Raw genomic sequence first — 22,500 nt, 5'->3', positions numbered from 1 at the left:
GAATAAATTTCTTTTGAAATACCAGGGTATGTCTAACTCATTAAATAATTTCGTATGCAACTTTCAACAAATTTATATTTTCAATATAACTAGAAATAACACAACTAACATTGGCATTTGCTCAATTTTTGTTGATAGACAAGAATGTAATAAATAATTAAAGTGAAATTGCTGCTAAAAATTTCATTCTAAAATCTTTAATAGCATTTCTATCCATTTTAATAAATAGAAAATAGAATATAATTCTTATATAACTCTTCCGTATTGGATTGAAAGATTGATTATTCTATTAGAAGAAATAACGTTTAGCTGCTAATATTCAGCAGAGTATTTTTGAATAGAGAATACAACAATGTATTAGCTATCATGGACTACTAGTATTGTGCTTGGCCTATTTTTTAATTTATTTTCTTATATGTTTTCTATCAATGATATGTAATCAGTCATATAAATCAATGATTGAATAAATTTCTTTTGAAATACCAGGGTATGTCTAACTCATTAAATAATTTCGTATGCAACTTTCAACAAATTATATTTTCAATATAACTAGAAATAACACAACTAACATTGGCATTTGCTCAATTTTTGTTGATAGACATGAATGTAATAAATAATTAAAGTGAAATTGCTGCTAAAAATTTCATTCTAAAATCTTTAATAGCATTTCTATCCATTTTAATAAATAGAAAATAGAATATAATTCTTATATAACTCTTCCGTATTGGATTGAAAGATTGATTATTCTATTAGAAGAAATAACGTTTAGCTGCTAATATTCAGCAGAGTATTTTTGAATAGAGGATACAACAATGTATTAGCTATCATGGACTACTAGTATTGTGCTTGGCCTATTTTTTAATTTATTTTGGGCTTTATCTTCTTTTTTCCTGCAATTATTCTGCAAGGTGAATTAATTTACTTTGTTGTTCAGTTAACAAGGTAATTGATAGGTAGTTTTTTTGGAAATTTTAGAAATACAATCCACTAGATTGAAACTCAAGTAAAAGTTGGTTGAAATCACATCTTGATGAAGATATATACCATACATAAACTTTGCGCCCACCACTGCTTGACGGCTACGGGAACGCAAAAATTGAAAAGAAGAGTTTCGAAGTTTGAAATCGACGCCGTTTTCGTCATGCGATTCGCATTGGTGTGCGCAAAGTTCTAGTCTATTCTCTTTAAGATCCACTACCCATAATAATAATGGATTATGTTACTTCAATCAAGAAAATCATATCATTGGCGATAAAATGTTAACATTAAGTAACTAAGAGCAATATATAAGTTTAGAGCTATATTTGTTTTATTGGTTTTATTATAAGAAATTGATATTATTTGATATCAATAATCGATTACCAATAAATTATTGAAATTTCAAGATTTGGTGATGCATTGAAAATATTGAAATGTGGTTATTGACATACTTTTAAGTTGGCAGCAACAGTGTAGGAGCCTTTAGAACTAAAATTAGCAATAGAATAGATATAATTTCCAATGAATTCTTGTTTACATGAATAGAATGCTATTCAGAAGAATAAATAGATCAAACATTACAGAAATAATAAAATACTCAGAACAGAAATAAAAAGTGAATGACAAATAGATCCGACAATAGATCGTCCGAACATAAATAGAAACTGGAAAGACAAATAGATACGTCAAGTAAAAAAAAATTAGGAGTATTCCTCTTCAGTTAGCAAAAATACAATGGATACCTACTTGGAAAACAAATACCAGTACAAATGCGATGAATATTGTTCCATATTTTCTCCTCATTATAGGAAAAAAAATATCATCTGCACAAAACTTCTTTCGAAATTATCATTCATATCAAAATTTCACAATCACTAATTTTTCAAATATAAAAAAATCTATTTAGAAAGTCTTGAATAAGAAATAACTGTTGAAACTGAAAATCTAGTTTCCAAATATCTAGCAAACTATCATAGTAAAGCGACACGTTCTACTTCGGACGTGTCTAGTAATATACTATTGTTTTTCTGTATTATTGGTATCTTACTAGAATAACAGCCAATCGCTACTACTTCCATATTTAGGAAAAATTGTTGATAAAAAATAAATATCATTATAGCTATTCCAAGGATAAGAAAAAGAAATAGGATGAATCTTACAACAGATAAACAAGAGAGCTTCTATTTCAGGTGATATGATCATAGTGCTCTGTCGTTTTAGAAAAGTCTTAAGCAGACTGTTGATAAAATTCTTCGAGCAGTTTCATAAAATGCATACCAAACATCTTATGCGAATTCAGTCAAGCTAAATTATAAAACTCACTATGCTCGGTCAATCATAGGGAAGGAAAGTGACAAAGCCGTGTAAGGACCTGGCAACACTTTCAAACGTTTGTCTTACTTTGTAGTATTTTTGCACAGAGGTTGAATGTTAAAAGTAATCTAGTGAGAGTGAAAGATTATACGTATGATGTTGATCTATTGTGTTAGTGGAGTTTAATAGGTATTAGAATGTGGTTAAAGTACTATTTCTTTCTCCACATATTGTTGCACTCGGCTAAGCTTGGGTGACAAATGTCCCGTTAGGGAGAAAAATTGGCACTTGAGTCCCTACAAGATTCACAAGCAACTATTCAAAATGGTTTACTGAGTGAATGAGACTTACTTGTTAAACGTTTCTTTCACAAATCGATACAATTATTGGTCAGCATGATCTGCCGTGACTCCTTGCCACAAAATAGTTCCAAACATCGCGATCACTCTAGTCAATTTGATCAGATCTGTTGGCACGAGTGACCAAAGCATTCTTAAACCAGCAGCCACATTTCCAAGGAATGCCTGTTACTGTGCCTGTGCTTCGCTAGCGGGCAAAAGTTCTCAGTTTTGCTTTCAACTCCAGTTGGAGACAGCTGAAAAATAATCCAAATCAGTTTTCATTAACAACAAATAATTTATGTTATGGAATTGAAATGACGAAAATTCTTCAATGTTCTGTAGATATTCACCAAAGGACTGAGCGCTAAAAATATTATTAATTCATTATACATCACAACTAAAGCACAGTACAGTATTTAGATATTTTCTAGATAAATCTCATTAACATACCCTATAGGAATGATATAACCCCGAATCGATTCCGGTATTTTATAACAAACTTGTTTATCAGACAGTACACCACTTCGATCCTACTACCAACTTTGAATGTCATCTTTAATTATGCATTTGAACTGTGTGTCAATTTAGTATTTATGTAGTAGCTATTATAGTAACTTTTACTACGCTACCTACTTTTAGAAAACCTACCTTTACGACCCAAACACTGTCCTATCTGGAGATTGAAACTTATGAGAGGTATGTGATAGGAAGCTCAGCATAATAACACCATTTTGTTTTGCCAAATCCAATGCTTGAATTGAGATATGGGTTTCATGATTGTCTAATTGGAGAAGAGCTGGCTTTTCTACCCTGCGCTTCACATGATCTATGAAATCATCCATTAACTGAAGAAACAGGCATTCGTTGGACCATCCACTTGGGTTTGCACCTCCAATTGATCCATTTGGTGCTCGATTCGGCATGCGCTCCTTGACGTTGACCCTGAGGTGAATAAGCATAGGTGGAATGCTTTTTCCAATAGCATTCATGCAAGCAATCAAGTCCCCTTTCACCTGAGGTCACAGTTCCAAGTGCAGATGATTTTTAAAGGAATATTGACTGCAAAGTTACCAGTTTCATCGAGAATTTAGATGTCATTTGCCTGAAAATCATATCTATCCATAATCATTTTTAAATTGGAAAAAATACCTTTTCTCACATTTTCTCAGTTGAAGCCTCTCGCTCTTGCAAGACTTGTGGATTCTTATTTAGGTAAACTAAAAGTAGGATGCATTTTTCTACCAGAAATCTTGCAACCAGAGATCTGCTGCTGCTCCAATCTCAACCCACTCTTTTGGAAGTTCGGTATCATTATTGCTGTGACAGAGCTTCTGCATATTGGAAAGCTAGTTTCTTAGTTTCATGTTTAGTAAGACCATAGCCTATTCATATGTATTTATTTTATGTAATTTCATTGTATTTTAAATGAATAAATAAATTTTATTTGATTTGATAGTGATAAATAACTGACTGTTTCAAATAAAATAAATAAAAATGAATAAAAAAATAAAATGTTGAATAAGACTTCAGTTACAATATAACCAAAACTTTTACAGAACAACTTGTCATTTATGTGTTGTTCAGTGTTTACACTGGGAGTAGGAGAGCAGTCCACACAGCAAATAACATTAGGAAAATTACCAATTAAAAAAAAAACAAAACATTTTTGACTAGAATTATTCCATTGCCTTCTGGCATTTTGATATAACTTGGACGCAAAGCAGTCAGTTTACGAGTTATATTTCTAATTACTCTGTATACGGTGCTTATTATTGAAATTAATAATATTGATTATTTAAATTAAGTATTGAAAATTGTATTACATATTTGTCCAAGCTACTCAAATAGTCCATGATATTTTATTCAGTTTATTTACACTTTATCTACAGTTTCAAATAGTTAACGTTATTATAATGTATTATCATTAACGATTATTATAATGTATGATCATTTTCGTCTGTCTTTTAAAGAATGCAAACAAGTCAACATAACCTTATATATACTTGGCGCGAATGTATAGTGGATTTATAAGGACGATTTTGGGCATTCAACTAACAGAGCACTTTTAGTTATTAGTAGCCTCAAATGACGTCATCCGCCAGTAGGTTTTTCGTCTCTGCAACGGAAAAACCTGTTTCTTGGCGCGCTGTTAACTATCGGCGGGGCAATACCTTACAGAACGTCTCTGCAACGAAATGGGCCTGTTAAATAGTTGAGTAAAATTCTGGCTAGTGCACATGGTCTCTTCTGCCAGCATTTGCCATAGAAAAATCCTCTATTCATTATAGATAATGTTAGAATATGAAGTTAATCATCCTATTGATATATTTTTATTAGTATTAGTATGCTTCACAATACAGTAGCCAAAGTTTGAATCCCATTGATTTGCCATTCACTGAAAATAAATTGTTTCAATTTTGGCAAAAACGTATAATTTTATTAAAATTTGTAGGCAATTAATTATGAATGAGTAAATTTAATTATGAAAAGCACTCATATTATTAATAATCATTATAAAAGACAAATTGTTTGTACCTTGAGATGTCCTGAGCTACAATTTCAATTTTGTCCCAAGGTACAACAATGTGTCACGTTTGAGTATAATATGGCTGAAAACTCTATTATTTGAGGTTAGTTATAAGATGCAATAATTGACAATACCAGTAGATAGCAAAAGCACTATCCAAAGCCGTAACACGGCTTTGATTTGCTCTCTTCACTGAAAAAGGAATGTACTATAGAGAGTTAAAAATTGGTAATGTAAAAATAAAATATTTACTTACCACATTCAATTTCAAGTTTTTTTATAACAGTGTTTATCAATTTTGCTGCGATTTCCTCGCATTGCGGTTTGCATATATAGAAAAGAGCTCGAATCATATGAGCAGGATTTCCTCGCATTGTGGTTTGTGTGTAGAGGAGAGCTCGAGTCCCATAAGCAGACATTCTTTCTGTATGTTTTAACCCTCGTAAGTTGATTTCAACCTAAATATGTTTCTTTTTTGTTAGGAAGACCTTCAAAAGGTATTATAATGAAAAATTTGGATTTTGATTGTAGGACATGATTTTCTATTTTTGGGTGTATTCCCCCTCCCCCCACTACTTAATTTCTGAGGAATCCTGTTCAGAGTTAATTGTTCTTTCATGTGATGTGTAATTTTTTATCATTACTGGAAAAAGATCCAAGTTGTATGTGGTAGAAGTGGTAGGTTCGCATAATTTTGAAAAAAAAAACCCTTAAAAATACTCTTTTTGAAAATCCTTGGCTCCAAAACCGAAAATGATAGAGTCCTGCGCGATCACTCAATTTATTGGTAATTTTATCATCATTGATTTGGTAGAGAATGCTTTTTCTCGAAAAACTCAAGGTTCTCGAGATTAAAAATGGAGGCGTCGAGAAAAATTATTTTAAAACTCAAGGTTTTCGAGATTAAAAATGGAAGCGTCGAGAAAAATTATTTTAATTTTATTTAATAAATAAATACAATTATTTTATTATGTTTCATGAAAAACGACCTTTTGACTAGACTATAGTGACAATGAGCAAAAAAGTCGTAAGGTCGACAAACTGTAGTATCCTCGACTGGAGACCTACGATTTTGATTTGAGCCTAGGCTCAACTCACACTACCTCGAATCAAACTCAAATCATACGACTCCAGTCGAGGATACCTCAGTCTCTCGACCTTACAACTTTTTTGCTCATTGTCACTACTTCAGTTCCATGCTACTCCATTTTTAACCTCACATTATTGAGAATATGAGATCGAATTCGTCACTACTGAGCATGTAACAAATTTTATAATAATTATCAAGAATATATATTCTCATCTAATTCTTATTATTCTCTCACCTGAAATGGTAAAACATCACTTTTATAAAACATAACCTCACTTTGCATTAAAAATGCAAAATCCATTTTTAACCTCACATTATTGAGAATATGGGATCGAATTCGTCACTACTGAGCATGTAACAAATTTTATAATAATTATCAAGAATATATATTCTCATCTAATTCTTATTATTCTCTCACCTAAAATGGTAAAACATCACTTTTATAAAACATAACCTCACTTTCATTAAAAATGCATGGTACTACGCAACTCAAGTCGAGGCTGCACCAGCATGTAACGTCGATGCTTGACTCATTCTCACAGTCCTGAGGTCGCGGAGACTACAATCTACTGATCTGAGAGTCACCATTTGAAAACACATGCTGCGTTGTGAAGAGACTATAGTGAGGTCCACGTTATAATGACAGTGTTTGATTAGCAATGGTATTGCTATCCTTTTCTATTCATTTAACAAAGCGGATAGCGCTATCTCTTTCTCGCTTTGCTCTGTTGCCAGATCGTCTTTTAACAATGTCGTATTGTTCTATGAAAATCGCCCGTTAGATACACTTAATTTCAGTATTTCCTAGTGGTGGGGGGAAGCACGCATAAGGATACGTCAATCATCAAAACTTTAAACACTTTCAACTTTTGACAGAATGATCAGATCTCCTCGTACTACAGCTCATTCTTCTACTACAGCATCCACATGAGATCCATTAATAGAGAGTGTTCAATTAATGATATCACATGAATAACGCATCAAATCCATGTAAAAGTGGTGCTATTTTGAAAATGTCATTGGAAACTAGAATCTGATGATTGATTTATGAGTTATTGTATATGAACGCCCCGTTGGCCTCACCCCTCAATCACTGATAAAATTATCATTTATAATTAAAGAGCATGAGCCTGTTTCTAGAAAATTAGATTATGAGTTCGAAATAAGGTCTAGTCACTTCTTACTTGTCGCTACATCACAATTTTCTGTTCGAAAATATAGCTCTACTTGCAATTTAGAATTTGAAAAAATTGAAAACAAAATTGATTCAATGTTAAAAACATGATACAACTCTTCAACATGGTAGTAACTTTGTTGCAAAACCATCTATGATGAATGCTTCTTTCATATGGAAAATTCACTAGAGGAAAATAGAAAATATTTATAAATAATTACTTCAGCAGTAGACTTCTCATTGCTATTATCAGCAAAGCTTTGGTTGACTGCATCGAAAATTGTCTGGTTGCTGGACTGCTCCTCGTCTTCAATCAAATTTCTATTGTCATCTGAAATAAACAGGATTGTCCAAGTTCATTACACTCACATTGAAAATCCTAGTATAAATTTTCAAAAATGATGTAGGTCTGTGAATATATATCCTGAATTACATAACTTCTAGGTTTCAGGTAATTCAGATAAATGGGTTCTTTCATTGATAAATAATTAAATATAGTAATACGGTAACATAGGTTAAGTACCGTACCTTGGATAGATTTATCTTCATCTCCATCATCATCATTATATCTATTATTCAGTGCACACTAGACTTTGAACACTCATGTAAAGCTTATCTGGAATAAATTAAAATTTATGAAAATTACTAAGATATTGCATTTATTTAAATGCTAATAAATGCATTATTAAACGAAAATCCAAATTAAATGCTGTAAATCACCCCGAAAATTTGGATCTTTGTTTAATAATAATTATTAATTCATAAGAATTTGAATAAATGCAATATTTCATTAATTTGCATCTGTAGACTGGCTGGCCGCTATGGCTTCGTATAAAATGAGCGGTGCTATCCAGAGATTGTCAGTTTGGTGTAAGGGTAAGCATTCCTGACCGGCAATTGGAAGGTATCGGGATCGCTTCCCGGGCTGACAAATAATATTTGAATAGTAGCGCTCATTGAATTTCCATCTAGCTCTTTACCCTGTTGTCAATATCTGCAGTAGCAGAAGTCTCCGGGGTGATTTACAGCATTCAATTTGGATTTTCGTTTATTAATCATTAAAATTGATGGGCTATATAAAGTTGGTAACTATGAGATTTTTGGAGTTAATTTATTCTATTGGACTATTGAAAGTACTATTGGATTTTTAACTCACCTGACAATAGAGCGTCACAATCATAAATCATTATACATTCACACGACTTATTGAAAAGTTGAGATTTACTGATTGGAGTATGTTATCACATCATCACTTTCGTGATGCAATGGCAATGTTCAGTTTCTTTTTTGTGATCTTGACCAATATAATAAAGGTTTTCTTGGTTCTTAAGCCTTGTAGAATCATGAACAAAGTAAAAAAGAAAAATTGGTATACTCAGGATTTAGCCAAGGAGAAGGATAGGATAATTTCACTTCATTTATTACATAAAAGCACAGGCAGTGTCGAAATTAAGAACCAGTTGAATGCATTGAAAAAAGTCTATATCAGAGAGGTGACTAATGCCAAAGTTACTTATAATAGTAAACTTATGGAATCTAGCAATAATAAATGTAAGACTGCATGGGCTCTCATAAAAAAAAGTTGTAATATATCAAAAGGCGTTGAACCACTGATATCCCCAAATTCATTCAACAGTTACTGTGTTGAGTCCGTTGATAGGGTCAAAAGAGAGATTGTCAAACCTGATATATCAGTAAAAGATTGTATTAATAAAGTTAATGTTAGGCTAAATAGGTGTTTCGAGTGGAGACCTGTCACAATATTGATGTTTTAAAGGCAGCAAAACAGTTAAATAACTCTTACAGCTATGATTATTATAACATGTCGAACAATTTTTTGAAAAAAATAATACCTCACATTGTGCAACCACTGACCGCATGCATAAACAGAATATTGCAAGAGGGGAAATTCCCTGAGGAACTTAAAATATCAAAGGTGTGCCCTATTTTCAAAAAGGGGTCTAAAGATAAACCAGAGAGCTATCGTCCTGTGTCATTGGTGCCTGTTCTTTCTAAACTTATTGAAATAATAATATGTGAGCAAGTTGTATTTTTGGAGGAAAATAACTTATTATCAGGAGTTCAGTTCGGCTTTAGAAAAGGCAAAGCAACTGTTGATGCAGTTGAGGGTTTGGTCCGTGACATTTTGCAGGCATTTGAAAATAGGTCTTATGCACAGGTTACATTCTGTGACTTAAGCAAAGCATTTGACTGCGTCGACCATGGTGACTTGATAGAGAAACTTCATTATTATGGTTTTCGGGGAGTTTCTCTAACACTATTTGAGTCTTACCTGAAGAATAGAAAGCAGACCGTCTGCGTCAATGGAGAGTGGTCTGATGTAATTTTCCTGAAGTATGGCATACCTCAAGGATCCGTCCTGGGTCCTCTATTATTCCTTATATGTATCAATGATTTGCCTCACAATGTTTTGAGCAGAGCAGTATTATATGCGGATGATACTACCTTTTTGAATGTCTCTAATGATATGGCTAAGCTCTCAAATGTTGTTAATAACTCACTTGATGAAGCAGGAGCCTGGTTCAGAGCAAATGGATATCTTTTAAATGCTAATAAGACTGAAAATGTCATATTTAGTCTGAGACCATATGATAATGAATATACTCAACAGGATATTGTAAATGATGTTAAATTTTTAGGGGTACACATTGATCATCAACTGACCTGGGGAAAACACATTGATTATTAAAAGCTAGGCTTTCAAGAGTCATCTATCTCATTGGACATCTGAAGCAATGTGTGACTCCACATAGTGTGAGAATGGCTTACTTTGCGTTTTTTCAGTCCCTATTAAATACTGTCTTCTTGTATGGGGCAATTCTCCGAGGGTTGCAGAGATATTGAGGTTGCAAAAGAAAGTTGTTAGAGTTATCAATGCTTCAGGTCCCTTGGATCACTGTAAGCCTATATTTATAAAATTAAATATTAAGACTGTCATCAATCTTCACATCTTTGAACTTGCTGCTTACTCTCTAAAGAAATTACCAGAAACAACTCTTAATGAACATGTCCACTCACACAGCACACGTAATAGGGGTAAAATGAATTTCCAATATTGCAGATTAAGTAAATCACTTAATAGTCACTGTATAATGTACAAAAAGGTTTACAATAGTTTGTTGGGGTCCATTAACAAATATGATAATATGACTTTTCTCAATAAATTGGATATTTGGCTGAGTGAAAATCCTTTCTATGACATTGAGGAATTCTTTGAGCATCCACATATAATTATTTAGTGTTAAGTATTAGAAGTGCTAAAGTGTTGTTTCAATCAATTCTGTTATTCAATTCCAAATATTATTGTCTGTCCTGGTGTTATTTTTATTGTTTTTTTTTATTTTTAATGTTTAAATTCTATATATATTATGTTTTTATTCACCTCGGCTTTAGACTAAGGACTCTGCTCCGTTTTCATGACTTTGTCAATACATGTATAATTGTGAACGACAATAAAAACATTTGATTTGATTTGATAAATGTTTGTGAATCCCTCCGCATTTTTTTATATTAGAGATATTACTTTGTCAATCAATTACTTTGTCAGCCGGGGGAATGCTCAATATACCAATACAAAAGAGTATTGCGGGGGTGGTTATCTGCCTTAAATAACGACGAATGTGATCTGATTTTGAGATCTGCGTACGTCTAGCCCTGCTGCGCGCAAACGCGGTTGGTTAAACTCCAGGCTTACGCTTCAAATTATTCTACTGTAGACCTATATTCTATACAAATTTTATTCCTCTATATATTTATTATTTTGAGCTTCCAATTTTCATCTTCTCTACCTCCATGATTACCTCCAGTAATCAACCAATGACTTTAAATGCATTTAACAGCCATTTTAGAATGTTGGTGTGTGTGTATGTGTGTGGCTGTCTTCCCCCTCCCTGTATGTGTGAGTTGTATGTGTGTAGTTGTGCTACAATATTTCTATGATTGAATAATAATTTCTATTATCTAACACATCATAATTCAATTTACTTCTTTATTTAAGTTATTTTTTTCATTTCAATACAATGTACCTAGCCAAATCTAATTTCCAGGAATTTTTCTCAAGTTATAATAATTTAAATAATGTAATTACGAGCTCAAACAACTCACAAACAGACCTGCGTGTCCATGTGAGTGTTGTTTCAATTATATCTTTTTATATATTGTTTATACTGTAAATGCTGGAAACAAATAAATTTGATTTGATTTGAATTCATTCAAATCGAAAACAAAAAAGTGGCTCCTGGATAATATAATCAATCATGGAGAACAATTGGTTCTATGAAAAATTTCCATACTGTTTCATTCTTATTTTCTTAATGTTAATGTTTTTTTCCCCCATAAGTATTATAAATGTTTTCTATTTTAAATTTATCTAAAATTTCTACATCATAGGTTATCAATTTTTCTTTTTTAAAATTTGTGTATATGAATGTGGTTTCTATTAACTTCTAATGACTCGCAATATGTATCTTTATTAGAATTTTTTACCTTGGCACAAAATCTTAAACAACAGCAAAATTAGTGGCATTCCGACACATATTCATATATAGTGGGGCCACATTTTCTTAAAAATCAGCAAATAATCAACCAATTGTATTAATTGACTGAGCAAAGTGAGGTCTAAGATTCAAGTCGACGGTTTGGCATTTCTCTTAATGTTTAAATGTTTATATGTTTAGGCCTAACGAAATGTTGCGCATTTACGGCGAAACGCGGTAATAGATTTTCATGAAATTTGACAGGTATGTTCCTTTTTAAATTGCGCGTTGACGTATGTACAAAGTTTTTGGAAATTTTGCATTTCAAGGATAATATGAAAGGAAAAAGGAGCCTCCTTCATACGTCAATATTAGAGTGAAAATCAGACTATAGAATTATTCATCATAAATCAGCTGTCGAGTTGACTATAAATTGCATGCCATGACGCATGCAATTCAATATCTCAATGTAACTTGGTAAAAAATTAGCAGCTGTGTAGACTATAAATTCCATGCCTCATTGAATGCAATTTTTATGCACTATTGTCTTAAATAGGATGCGAAGAACTTATAACAGCTCGTTTGGGCGCCTAGATGTCTTCTGGTTTTCTCGCGCTAAATTCCGGAAAGCGTTATAATTATGATAGGTAATTAAATCTTGTGTAAGCATGATCTGATCAAATAAATAGTTAGTGTATCAGTGTGGATGTGCTTATGGTTTGGGACGTAGTTATAACTGCGCGAGGTCTACTGTTCATAGAACTACTAGTACCTTGTAAATAATTGTAGCTTATATGCTTTTTGTAATCATGTATATATTTTGAATAAACTCGTCTGGTCGTGTTGTACCCTCGACCAGAGAAATTATTATTATTAATCGTTGGGTCTTCTCTGGGCTCATTTGGTAGAACACCACTTGAAAGAAATGTTTAGTCTTTTAGCTATTTGGGTTATCAGTAACATACACAAAGTAAACATGAAAGACTCATTCAAATAGAAGGATGAGATGAAAAGAATTTAAACAGGATGACTAGCAAAGTACAATGATTAAGGTGACTACGAGACAATGATTCATCCTGAGACAATGATTAGTGAGGTTTTGTGGTGACCAATGTGCAAAAAATAATGTAGACTAAATTTCAATCATAGGTTACTTGTAAAGAGAATCAAAGCAGGAAATCAGAAACTTCAAACTAAATAAAAAAAAAACAAAATCAAAAATAAAATTTGACGAAAAATGTAATTAGAAATACAATTCTTGTATGTTCTGTTGCAGAAAAATATATACACAATTCAAACATCAAACACTAAGGGCCGGTTAAATTTTAACCGTGATTAATTCTAAAAGAGCCAATCAGAGAAGCTGTCTTTTCAATAACGCCTTCTCTGATTGGTTCTCGTGGAATTAATCACGGTTAAAATTTAACCGGCTTCTGTGCAACCGGCACTATGCCTACTAAACAAACAATAATACGAAGTATGAAACATAACTTACCTGTAACATGTTTGTTGCTGTTTATAACCGTCATTGTAGATTTGGCCTTTTTTAAAATTCTCCCACAAAATCCTCAATAAGCACACTTCCTTCTGAATAATATAGTCTGTAATCTGTAGTGGCATTGAATTCTTGGCCAATATTATGAGCCACTGTTGGAACTTTGCCTTACTGGACACAGCATCTGTTTTCTTACTTTCAAACATTTTGATATATTTTTCGATAAGATTCACCATTTGCGCTTTTTCACTGTTCGTGAATGTTGGGTCCCTTTTTATTTTGACAGTTTTAGGCAACACAACATTGAAAGAAGACATCCTGCGGCTTTTAAAATTTTACATTTTACAACTATTCTATTATTTACAAAAAAAAAAACTATCTATAGAACAATTATTAAAACATTACACCCTCGATTGAATTTAATGAAACATACCCTACAACTAAAATAAAAAGCACTATAACACTTTTTATTAATTACTAAAACAATTTGTAAGCTAATATTATTATCCACTCGTTTGGTAAACAAAACTCGTTTCGTGGTCAGATATAGTAGGATTTTCTAGGTTAGGTTTTACAGTAGCTTCTCTTTGTCTCATAAACAGAGTAACGGCCAGCAACAGTCACAGTTATAACATTACATAGTTAATCAAAAGTATTCTTTGAGTATCTATAGTGAGGTCCACGTTATAATGGTACTGTACGATTTGCAATGGTGTTGCTATCCTTGTCTATCGTTCAACAAATGTGAAAGAGTTAGGTGTTAGGTTTTATTTAGGCTATATTCAATAATGTTCTATTAGGATAGGTTAGGTTTTTGCTTTAAAATTGCAATATGCTAGAAGGGGATAGGGTCTAGGTAGAGTAATGTTTTTTGATGTTTCAAAGGTAAAAGGATTGGTTAGGGGGTTAGGATTTTGCTTTGAATCACATGTTTGTGAACATGTTCATGAAATGAACCACATGTTTATGTTTTGTTCTAAAGATGACGAATAAATCTAAAGTATTAAATGTGAAGGGGTTAGTGGTTAGGTTTTTTTGGATTATATTCAATAATGTTTCATAAGGTTAGGTTAGGTTTTTGCTATAAAATTGCAATATGCTAGAAAGGGCTAGGGTCCAGGTAGAATTATGCTTTTTGATATTTCAAAGGTGGAAAGATAGGTTAGGATTTTGCTTTGAAATTGCAATATGCTGGAAGGGATTAGAGGTTTTTCAAATAGTTATGTTTATTGATGTTTTAAATGTAGAAGGGGAGGTTGAGGGTTCGGTTTTTGTTTTAAAATGACAATATGCTGACTTAGTTATAGTGTTTTTTAACATCAGTTAAATAACAACTGTTATATTTTATTTATTATATTTTTCAAAAGTACTCTTTCGTTTATTGAATAAAATGATAATATATTGATTATTATATTGGATTTAATGATTTTATGATTGGATAATAATATCTTCATCAAATAGAATGACGATTGGCTCCAGTTACAGTGCTCGGTAACCATCATCACAAAGAACGTTACATTCAAAGAACTGACTGAATGGAACGGGAAAAAAACCGTTGCTAACGCATGCGCGATACGGTGCTGTCTGAGACAGTGGTTTGTAGGTTTTACGACGTACGTGAAAACCTTAGATCAGTTATAGAATAGACACTCCCTATTGTAGTATATTCATACTGAAAGTTGATGAAGCCAACATCTACTGCGATATCTCCAAATCGTGACGTCAGCATCAGATAGAAACTTTTCTGTAGAGTTTGTTCACATTGTTTTCCATAGAAGATAGTGTCTATTTTAGCGAGAGCGAAGCTGGAGTTTACCATTTTAATGGATAATAATTTACATCCTTCTGAAATAGACACAATCTGAAAGTTTTCTATCCGATGATGACGTCACGATTTGGAGATAATATGGCAGTAGATGTTGGCTACAGAGGCTAGACTTCCCAGCGTGTCTATTCTATAACTGGTCTAAGGTGAAAACAAACCACTCTCGGTCACAGTAAGCACCGAAACGCGCATGCGTCAGTAACGGTTTTCCCGTTCAATTCAGTCAGCTCTATGAATGTAACGTTCTTTGTGATGATAGTTACCGAGCACTGTAACAGGTGCCAATCTTCATTCTATTTTGATGATAGTATTACTAGTAGTTCTGTGAACAGTAGACCTCACGCAGTATTCACATCCACAAGTACCTGAGTGAAACTATAGACCTTGTGGAAATACAGCAATAGACTGGCTTCTCCACACATCTGTGTAATCACTTGTCAGCTGATTTATGATGAATAATTCTATAGTCTGATTTTTACTCTAATATTGGCGTATGGAGGAGGCTCCCTTTTCCTTTTATATTATCCTTGAAATGCAAAATTTCCAAAAACCTTGTATATACGTCGACGCGCAATTGAAAAAGGAATATACCTGTCAAATTTCATGAGAATCTATTAGCGCGTTTCGCCGTAAATGCGCAACATATAAACATTTAAACATTAAGAGAAATGCCAAACCGTCGACTTGAATCTTAGTCCTCACTTCGCTCAGTCAATTATCCAATGATGATTTATCATTAAATTTGATATAATAATCAATATATTATTATTTTATTCAATAAAAGAAAGAGTACTTTTGAATAATACAATAAATAAAATTTGTAAGGGTTGTTATTTAACTGATGTTAAAAAACACTATAACTTGGTCAGCATATTGTCATTTCAAAGCAAAATCCTAACCCCTTAACCTCCCCTTTCACCTTTAAAACATTAATAAACATAACTCTTGGTAAAAACCGCTAATCCATTCCAGCATATTGCAATGTCAAAGCAAAATCCTAGCCCCCTAACCTATCTTTTCACCTTTCTAGCATTTATATTGCAATTTCAAAGCACAAACCTAACTCAACCTTATGAAAAATTATTGAATATAACCTAAAAAAACCCAACCCCCAACCCTTTTGCATTCAATACTTTCGATTTCAAAGCAAAATCCTAACCCCCTAACCTATCCTTATACCTTTGGAACATTAAAAAACATAGCTCTACCTGGACCCTAGCCCCTTCTAGCATACTGCAATTTCAAAGCAAAAACCTAACCTATCCTTATGGAAGATTAGAAACAAATATAACCAAAGTAAAACCTAACCCCTAACTCTTTTACATTTAATATTTTAGTTTTTTTCGTCATCTTTAGAACAAAACATAGACATGTGGTTCATTTTCTAGGACTAAACATACCCATTCTATGATGTGACTGGAATCGCCATTTTTAAAATCGGTTGTAGCACAGAGGAAAGAAGCACTACTGTATGCTTATTCCGTGGTTGTAGCTTTCTAATAATACTGGAATCGAGAGTATTCTTAATTGTAGTGGAAGGAGAAAATACTTTTCCACATTTTGAAATTCTATCCGAGGTATTTCACAATATGCAGCTTTGAATATGGAAATTGGTCATTTTTTGTGAATTGGAATACTGTTTAAAGTACACTCAAGGATGAATTTTCTATTTTTTGATCGAATTTCACTTATAATGTGTGATTTGGAACTGCCTTGACATGCTGAGGAGAATGAACTGTGGCACAATGAGATCTGATCATTGTGTCAAAAGTTATGAGTGTTTGAAATTTTGATTCTTGATCAAGGTGTCCTTATGCACGCCTCTCCACCAAATTAAGAGCATAAAGGGTGATTCTCATAGAACATGATCTATTGAACTTATATCATGGTGCGAAATCTGAATGTGATGACAATAGAGTTGCTGATGATGAATGAAGCTATAATTCAGGTGTTTTCCAAAATACAAGGATCATTGTTGTCAGGTTTACCTGGAAATCTATATAAGATAGAGTTTGTAGAGCACAAAACTACTCTCAGAGAAATCTTGAATTATACTGGAAGATATTGTAGATCAAAAGCTAAAATTCATCAAAACTATTTTCTTCTACTTTTACTTATTTTTGAAAAATTGTAACTCCAAAGTTCCAAAAGTTCCAAATAATCTCATTTTATTAGTAATTTCATAATCTGAATAAATTTCTCTGATCAATTACAGGATTTGGCGGAAATAACTTAAAACTGGAAAATTAACCAAAAATACTATGTTTTTGGGCCACTCTGTATCTAGCACAAGGAAATTTATGTACCCAAACAATATATTGGAAATCAGAACTACAGTATAAAATGCAAGAACCAATGTTCATTTAAAGTACTGTAGTTGCAGAAATAAGTAACATGACTCTAGCACAGTGGTCGCCAAACTTATGAGCCTGTGAGCTAGAATAGCATTTATAAATCTTCTAGTGAGCTACCAAGGAATATAAAAATAAAGAAAGTATTTTTTATTGCCTATAAAGATACATTTCTAGTGTTGAAATCTACTTATCTCACAATGTGAGGCCGCCTCACATTGGCTTCATGTCTGAGTTTGAGGAGGCACTTTTAGAGCTGATGGTGCCCTATGAACATGTGGCTATCATGGGTGACTTTAATACTGACTTACTTGGACCTGACACTTATGACAAGGTGCAACTGACTACTATGTTCTTTGCGAATGGTATGACCCTGCTGCCTCTCCAATCTGCTCACCATACATCCACCTCGGACACGCTTCTAGATCTCATAGCCGTCGCTGATAAAAAATCCGCTGTGAGCCATGGGCAGATCCCTTTCCCAGGACTTTCAGCACATGACTCGATCTACCTTGTTTACAACATTAAGCGACCTAAACCTAAACCGAAAATTATTACCTACAGAGATTACAACAATATTAACCTTCCTAATCTATTTAATGATACATTTGATCTTGATTGGCTGAGCATTTTCAATACTAATGATGTAAATCAAATGTCGAACATAATAAATGACAATATCCTCTTCCTTTATGAAAAACACGTCCCTCTTAAGACCCGCAGAGTAACCAGAGACCCAGCTCCATGGCTGACTGAGGAAATACATCATTTGATGCGTGATCGTGATTATTGGTGTAAGAAGGCAAGGCAGTTTAAGATTCCTGATGATTTCAATCATTACAAGCGCTTACGAAACTTGTGTAAGCAAATGATCAGGAACGCAAAGGCTGGCTTCTACCAAAATTTGATATCATTTAAGAGATCATCATCATGGCGAGTTCTGAGAGGGATTGGAGCGACCGTTGCTCACTCACTTGACACTCTCAATGACTTTTCCACTGATATCCCTGTAGGTTTGGACCAAGCCCGTGCTTACTATAATTCCTTACCAGGAATCCAATCAAATGAAGACTTCTACTTTTCTGGAGTTACTGAGCAGGAGGTTTTTTTTAGCTATTAGAAGAATTAAAAGTAATGCGGTTGGAGCTGATAGTATCCCTATCAAGTTTTCGAAAATCCTTCTTCCCATGATTCTTCCTTTCCTAACCCATCTAATTAACACCTCACTAATGACTTCAGTTTTTCCTGAAGACTGGAAACGCTCTATTGTTATTCCTCTCAACAAAATTCCTAACCCTCTCACTCCCTCAGATTATAGGCCTATCAGCTTATTGCCTGTCCTGTCGAAGGTACTGGAGATTATTGCTCACTCCCAAATGAGTCTGTTTATTCATGACTCTGGTTTGATTAGCGATTTCCAGTCGGGGCTCCGTAGTGGTCACAGTACCACCTCGGCTCTGCTGAGAGTTGCTGATGATATCCGCGGGGCTATGGATGGTAGACAGTTAACTGTTCTAGTATTAATTGATTTTAGTAAGGCCTTTGATTCCATTTTTCACCCCACCCTCTTGTATAAACTTCGTAAATTGGGATTTTCAAATAGGTACCACTGTAGCATGTGTAAGGTCCTACTTGCAGGGTCGGCGTCAGAGTGTGAGAGTGGAGGGTGTCACTTCACAGTGGCGCAATGTAGATAGAGGAGTGCCCCAGGGGTCGGTCTTGGGTCCTCTACTGCTCAGCATATACATAAACGACGTGACTAGTTCTCTACTAACCACCAGATATCATCTATATGCAGATGACCTGCAAATCTATAAACACTGTAATAAAAAAGATTTCAACATGAAAGTAGATGAGATGAATGATGAATTAGTACGTTTACTTGATTGGGCAGGTAATAATGGGCTAAAGGTGAACGAGACAAAGTCAAAGGCAATCGTGGTTGGTTATTCGAGACTACTGAACACACTTGACTTGTCAGATGGACTGTATATTACAATCAATGGTGTACAATTAGAGTACAGCTCAGACGTGAAAAACTTGGGACTCACTATGACTAAGACCTTGGACTGGACAAACCATGTGACGTTGACATGCAATAGGGTGATTTCTGGGATCAAGACGTTGAAGAAGATTTCTGACATTATTCCTTTTTCAACAAAGGTTATGTTGGTGAAGACCTTGATTTTCCCGGTTTTCAACTATTGCGACATTGTAACTACTGACATGACTGTTCAACTACAACAGAGGATGCAGCGTGCTCATAACTACTGTGTCCGCTTCATCTTCAACCTCAGACGTGACGACCATGTGACTGAATACTTTGACTGACTTGGTTTCATGAAGCTACATGAATGTAGGTCATTTCATGCGGTTCTCTTTCTGCATAAAGTGTTAAAAACTCAGACACCCAAGTACATAGCTGAAGACTTTCACTTCTTGTGTGACATTGGTGGGGGTGGTACCCAGCATGGTTCCCATTTACTGGCTGTCCCAATTCATAGGACAGTCATGTCCTTTCTTGTGACGGCTTGTGGATTGTGGAACACATTGCCTGTTGAGCTGAGGCTAATTGAGGAACCTCGTCGGTTTGGCGCGGCTGTTTTCAGGTGGATCAGGGGTGGTGTGGGTGGCTGGACCTAGCAAATGGTTTATTGGTCAGTTTTTCTTTCTTCCTTCTTTTTCTCAAAACAATTCGATATTTATTATTTCTCTTTCTTCTTCTTCTTCTTCTTCTTCTTCTTCTTCTCCTTCTTCTTCTTTTTTTTCTACTTCTACTTCTTCTTTTGTTACATTGTATTATTTTTCAGTTTTTATTCTTTAATTTCTATTCATATCTCAATTTTATTATAATTTAGGTTTCGTTTTTTTTCTGCATTGATTGATTATTATTCTTGTGTTTTAATAATATTTATTCACCTTGTTTGTAATAGTGTATATATTTTTTCTGAATTAGATTTGTTTAATCTAGTAATTATTTAGTGTTGAATTGGAGGGCCGGCTGCGCCCTAACTCCGCCCTCCTAGGTAAAAATAAAGGCAGCTATTCTATTCTATTCTATTCTATTCTATTCTATCTCATAGCAAAAAGTATAACAAAAGTTGAAATGTACATTTCAATGAGAGCAGTAGCTCTTTTTGGCGATAAAGTATTTTCTTGATGTTTGGAGTGTACGTTGTAGCCGCCATTCTGATGCAGTTGTCAATAAAATGTTCCAATATCGATTTTTTATGAATTTCATACTTGAAAAAGATGATTCACACAAGTAGGTAGAGCTAAGCATAGCTTTCAACCTCAATGCAACTTGAATAATAATTGGATATTTCTCTTTGGGGACTTGAGGCCAATTATTTCCAGTTGTAGAAAGTGATCTGAGAGACAAGATCATTTTAAAAATCCACAAATTCCATTTCAACTGAAGCCTGATCTCCATCAAAATGTTTTACAACACAAGCTGCAAAATCTTCTGCATTGATCTCTACAAAAGGATAGTTGACGAATTGTACCATATTCAATATGCTTTTAAAATCTTGAAATCGTTGATCAAACTGTTGTCTCAAGTCTGAATTGTAACGTATTCTTGGTTATTGCTGAGGTGCTGTGGATTTCGATGCTAAGGATTTTTCTCGTCATTGATTTTCTTCAGACTGGAAAAGTGTTTATATTCAAACTGGACAACATTTTTTTCCCACATCTCAAGCTCCTTGAAAAACGATTTTACAGTTCAACTCATTCCACCAATGTCCTTATCTTTCCCTTGAAGATGCAAATTTAAATAATTCAACTTCTCAGTTATATCTGTGAGAAATGCAAAATTTTGTAGTCATGTTTCTCAATGCATTGTTGACAACCCAAGCATTTCTGTGAGCTACCAAAAACTACCCCACGAGCTACCGGTATCTCGCAATCAACTGTTTAGCGACCACTGCTCTAGCATTTAAATGAACAAATTCAAAAATCTAATCAATTTCAACAAATAAAGCTCTCAAATGCTGTTTTCGATTAAAAACCTCAACAATTTTTAGGTGGGGGTCCCCTGGATGACCACTCCAATCGCCCCCCCACCACCGCAGGTCAGGGTCCTGGATCCACGCCTGTAAGCAGCTGCTGATTCAGCTACTTCCCCCACCACCTATTTCAACTCCATTCTATAACTTGTAACATGTTATAAGTAGTAAAACTTTTTTATAACACATGTAACATGTAACAAAAAGTTATACTTTTTCTTTTATCTCTACCGACTTCGTGTGGGGAAGGAAAAACTTGTTATAAAACAAGAAATTATGTTATAAAACACCAAGTAACATGTAATAAGTTACATGAATTTATAACATTTTTGTTAAAGTTGTTATATAACCATAACGTTTCATAACAAAATTACACAGTTTAAACGTAGCTAAAGGAAAAACTTGTTATATAACACGAAATTATGTTTTAAAACACAAAGTTACATGTAACAAGTTAAATGAATTCATGAAGTTTCTGTTAAAGTTGTTATATAACCAATGTTTTATAACAAAGTTACACAGTGTAAGAGCAGCTGAAGAGAAGCTGCTCTCAAGTGACATTTGATTGCAAAGCAGGGCGAAAGTCTGTCCGCATCTTTAGAAGCCACAAACCAAACTCCTAATTAATAGGCTTGATTTTATTACCACAGAGCATAGACACATTAAACACCTTGGAAGTATTCATGTTTACTGACCATTGACATTATCAAACTGAACAAATGCAGATCAATGCTGTGGTATTTATAGTGAAATTGAAATAGTTGAGAGATAATGTCATACAGATTTGTTGGAACAGTATTTGGATGCTGATAAAGACTGGTGGGCATGGCCATTAGTCATGTGACAGTGAGGTGGAGTAAGTAGGGGTCGTTGAAACAGCCTTCATTAAAAGCATAGGAAGG

General features: G+C 33.8%; 1 protein-coding gene across 5 annotated transcripts in view; it reads right to left on the bottom strand.

The window, feature by feature from the left end:
* The window catches only part of LOC111055529, a 44,825-nt gene that overhangs the window by 8,211 nt on the left and 14,114 nt on the right, over positions 1 to 22,500 (bottom strand). Inside the window, exons 1-3 of one of the 5 annotated variants that reach the window (XR_005571757.1) lie at positions 13,416 to 13,984; positions 7,646 to 7,755; positions 2,644 to 2,887 (exon numbers count right to left, since the gene is read on the bottom strand). Coding sequence is in view for 1 of the 5 variants with exons in the window: in XM_039432245.1 (XP_039288179.1) it covers positions 1,726 to 1,782 (57 nt within the window). In the remaining 4 variants the exon portion in view is untranslated. Of the gene's footprint in view, positions 1 to 1,725; positions 2,009 to 2,643; positions 2,888 to 7,645; positions 7,756 to 7,952; positions 8,067 to 13,415; positions 13,985 to 22,500 lie in introns of those variants that run through there. The other 4 variants (XM_039432246.1, XM_039432247.1, XR_005571758.1 and 1 more) reach the window with 4 other exon arrangements.

Source organism: Nilaparvata lugens, chromosome 7, assembly GCF_014356525.2.
Source record: "Nilaparvata lugens isolate BPH chromosome 7, ASM1435652v1, whole genome shotgun sequence".
NCBI classification, from domain to species: Eukaryota; Metazoa; Arthropoda; class Insecta; order Hemiptera; family Delphacidae; genus Nilaparvata; species Nilaparvata lugens.
Note: the sequence above shows the minus strand (reverse complement) of the source record. Positions and strands in the feature narration are given on the sequence as shown.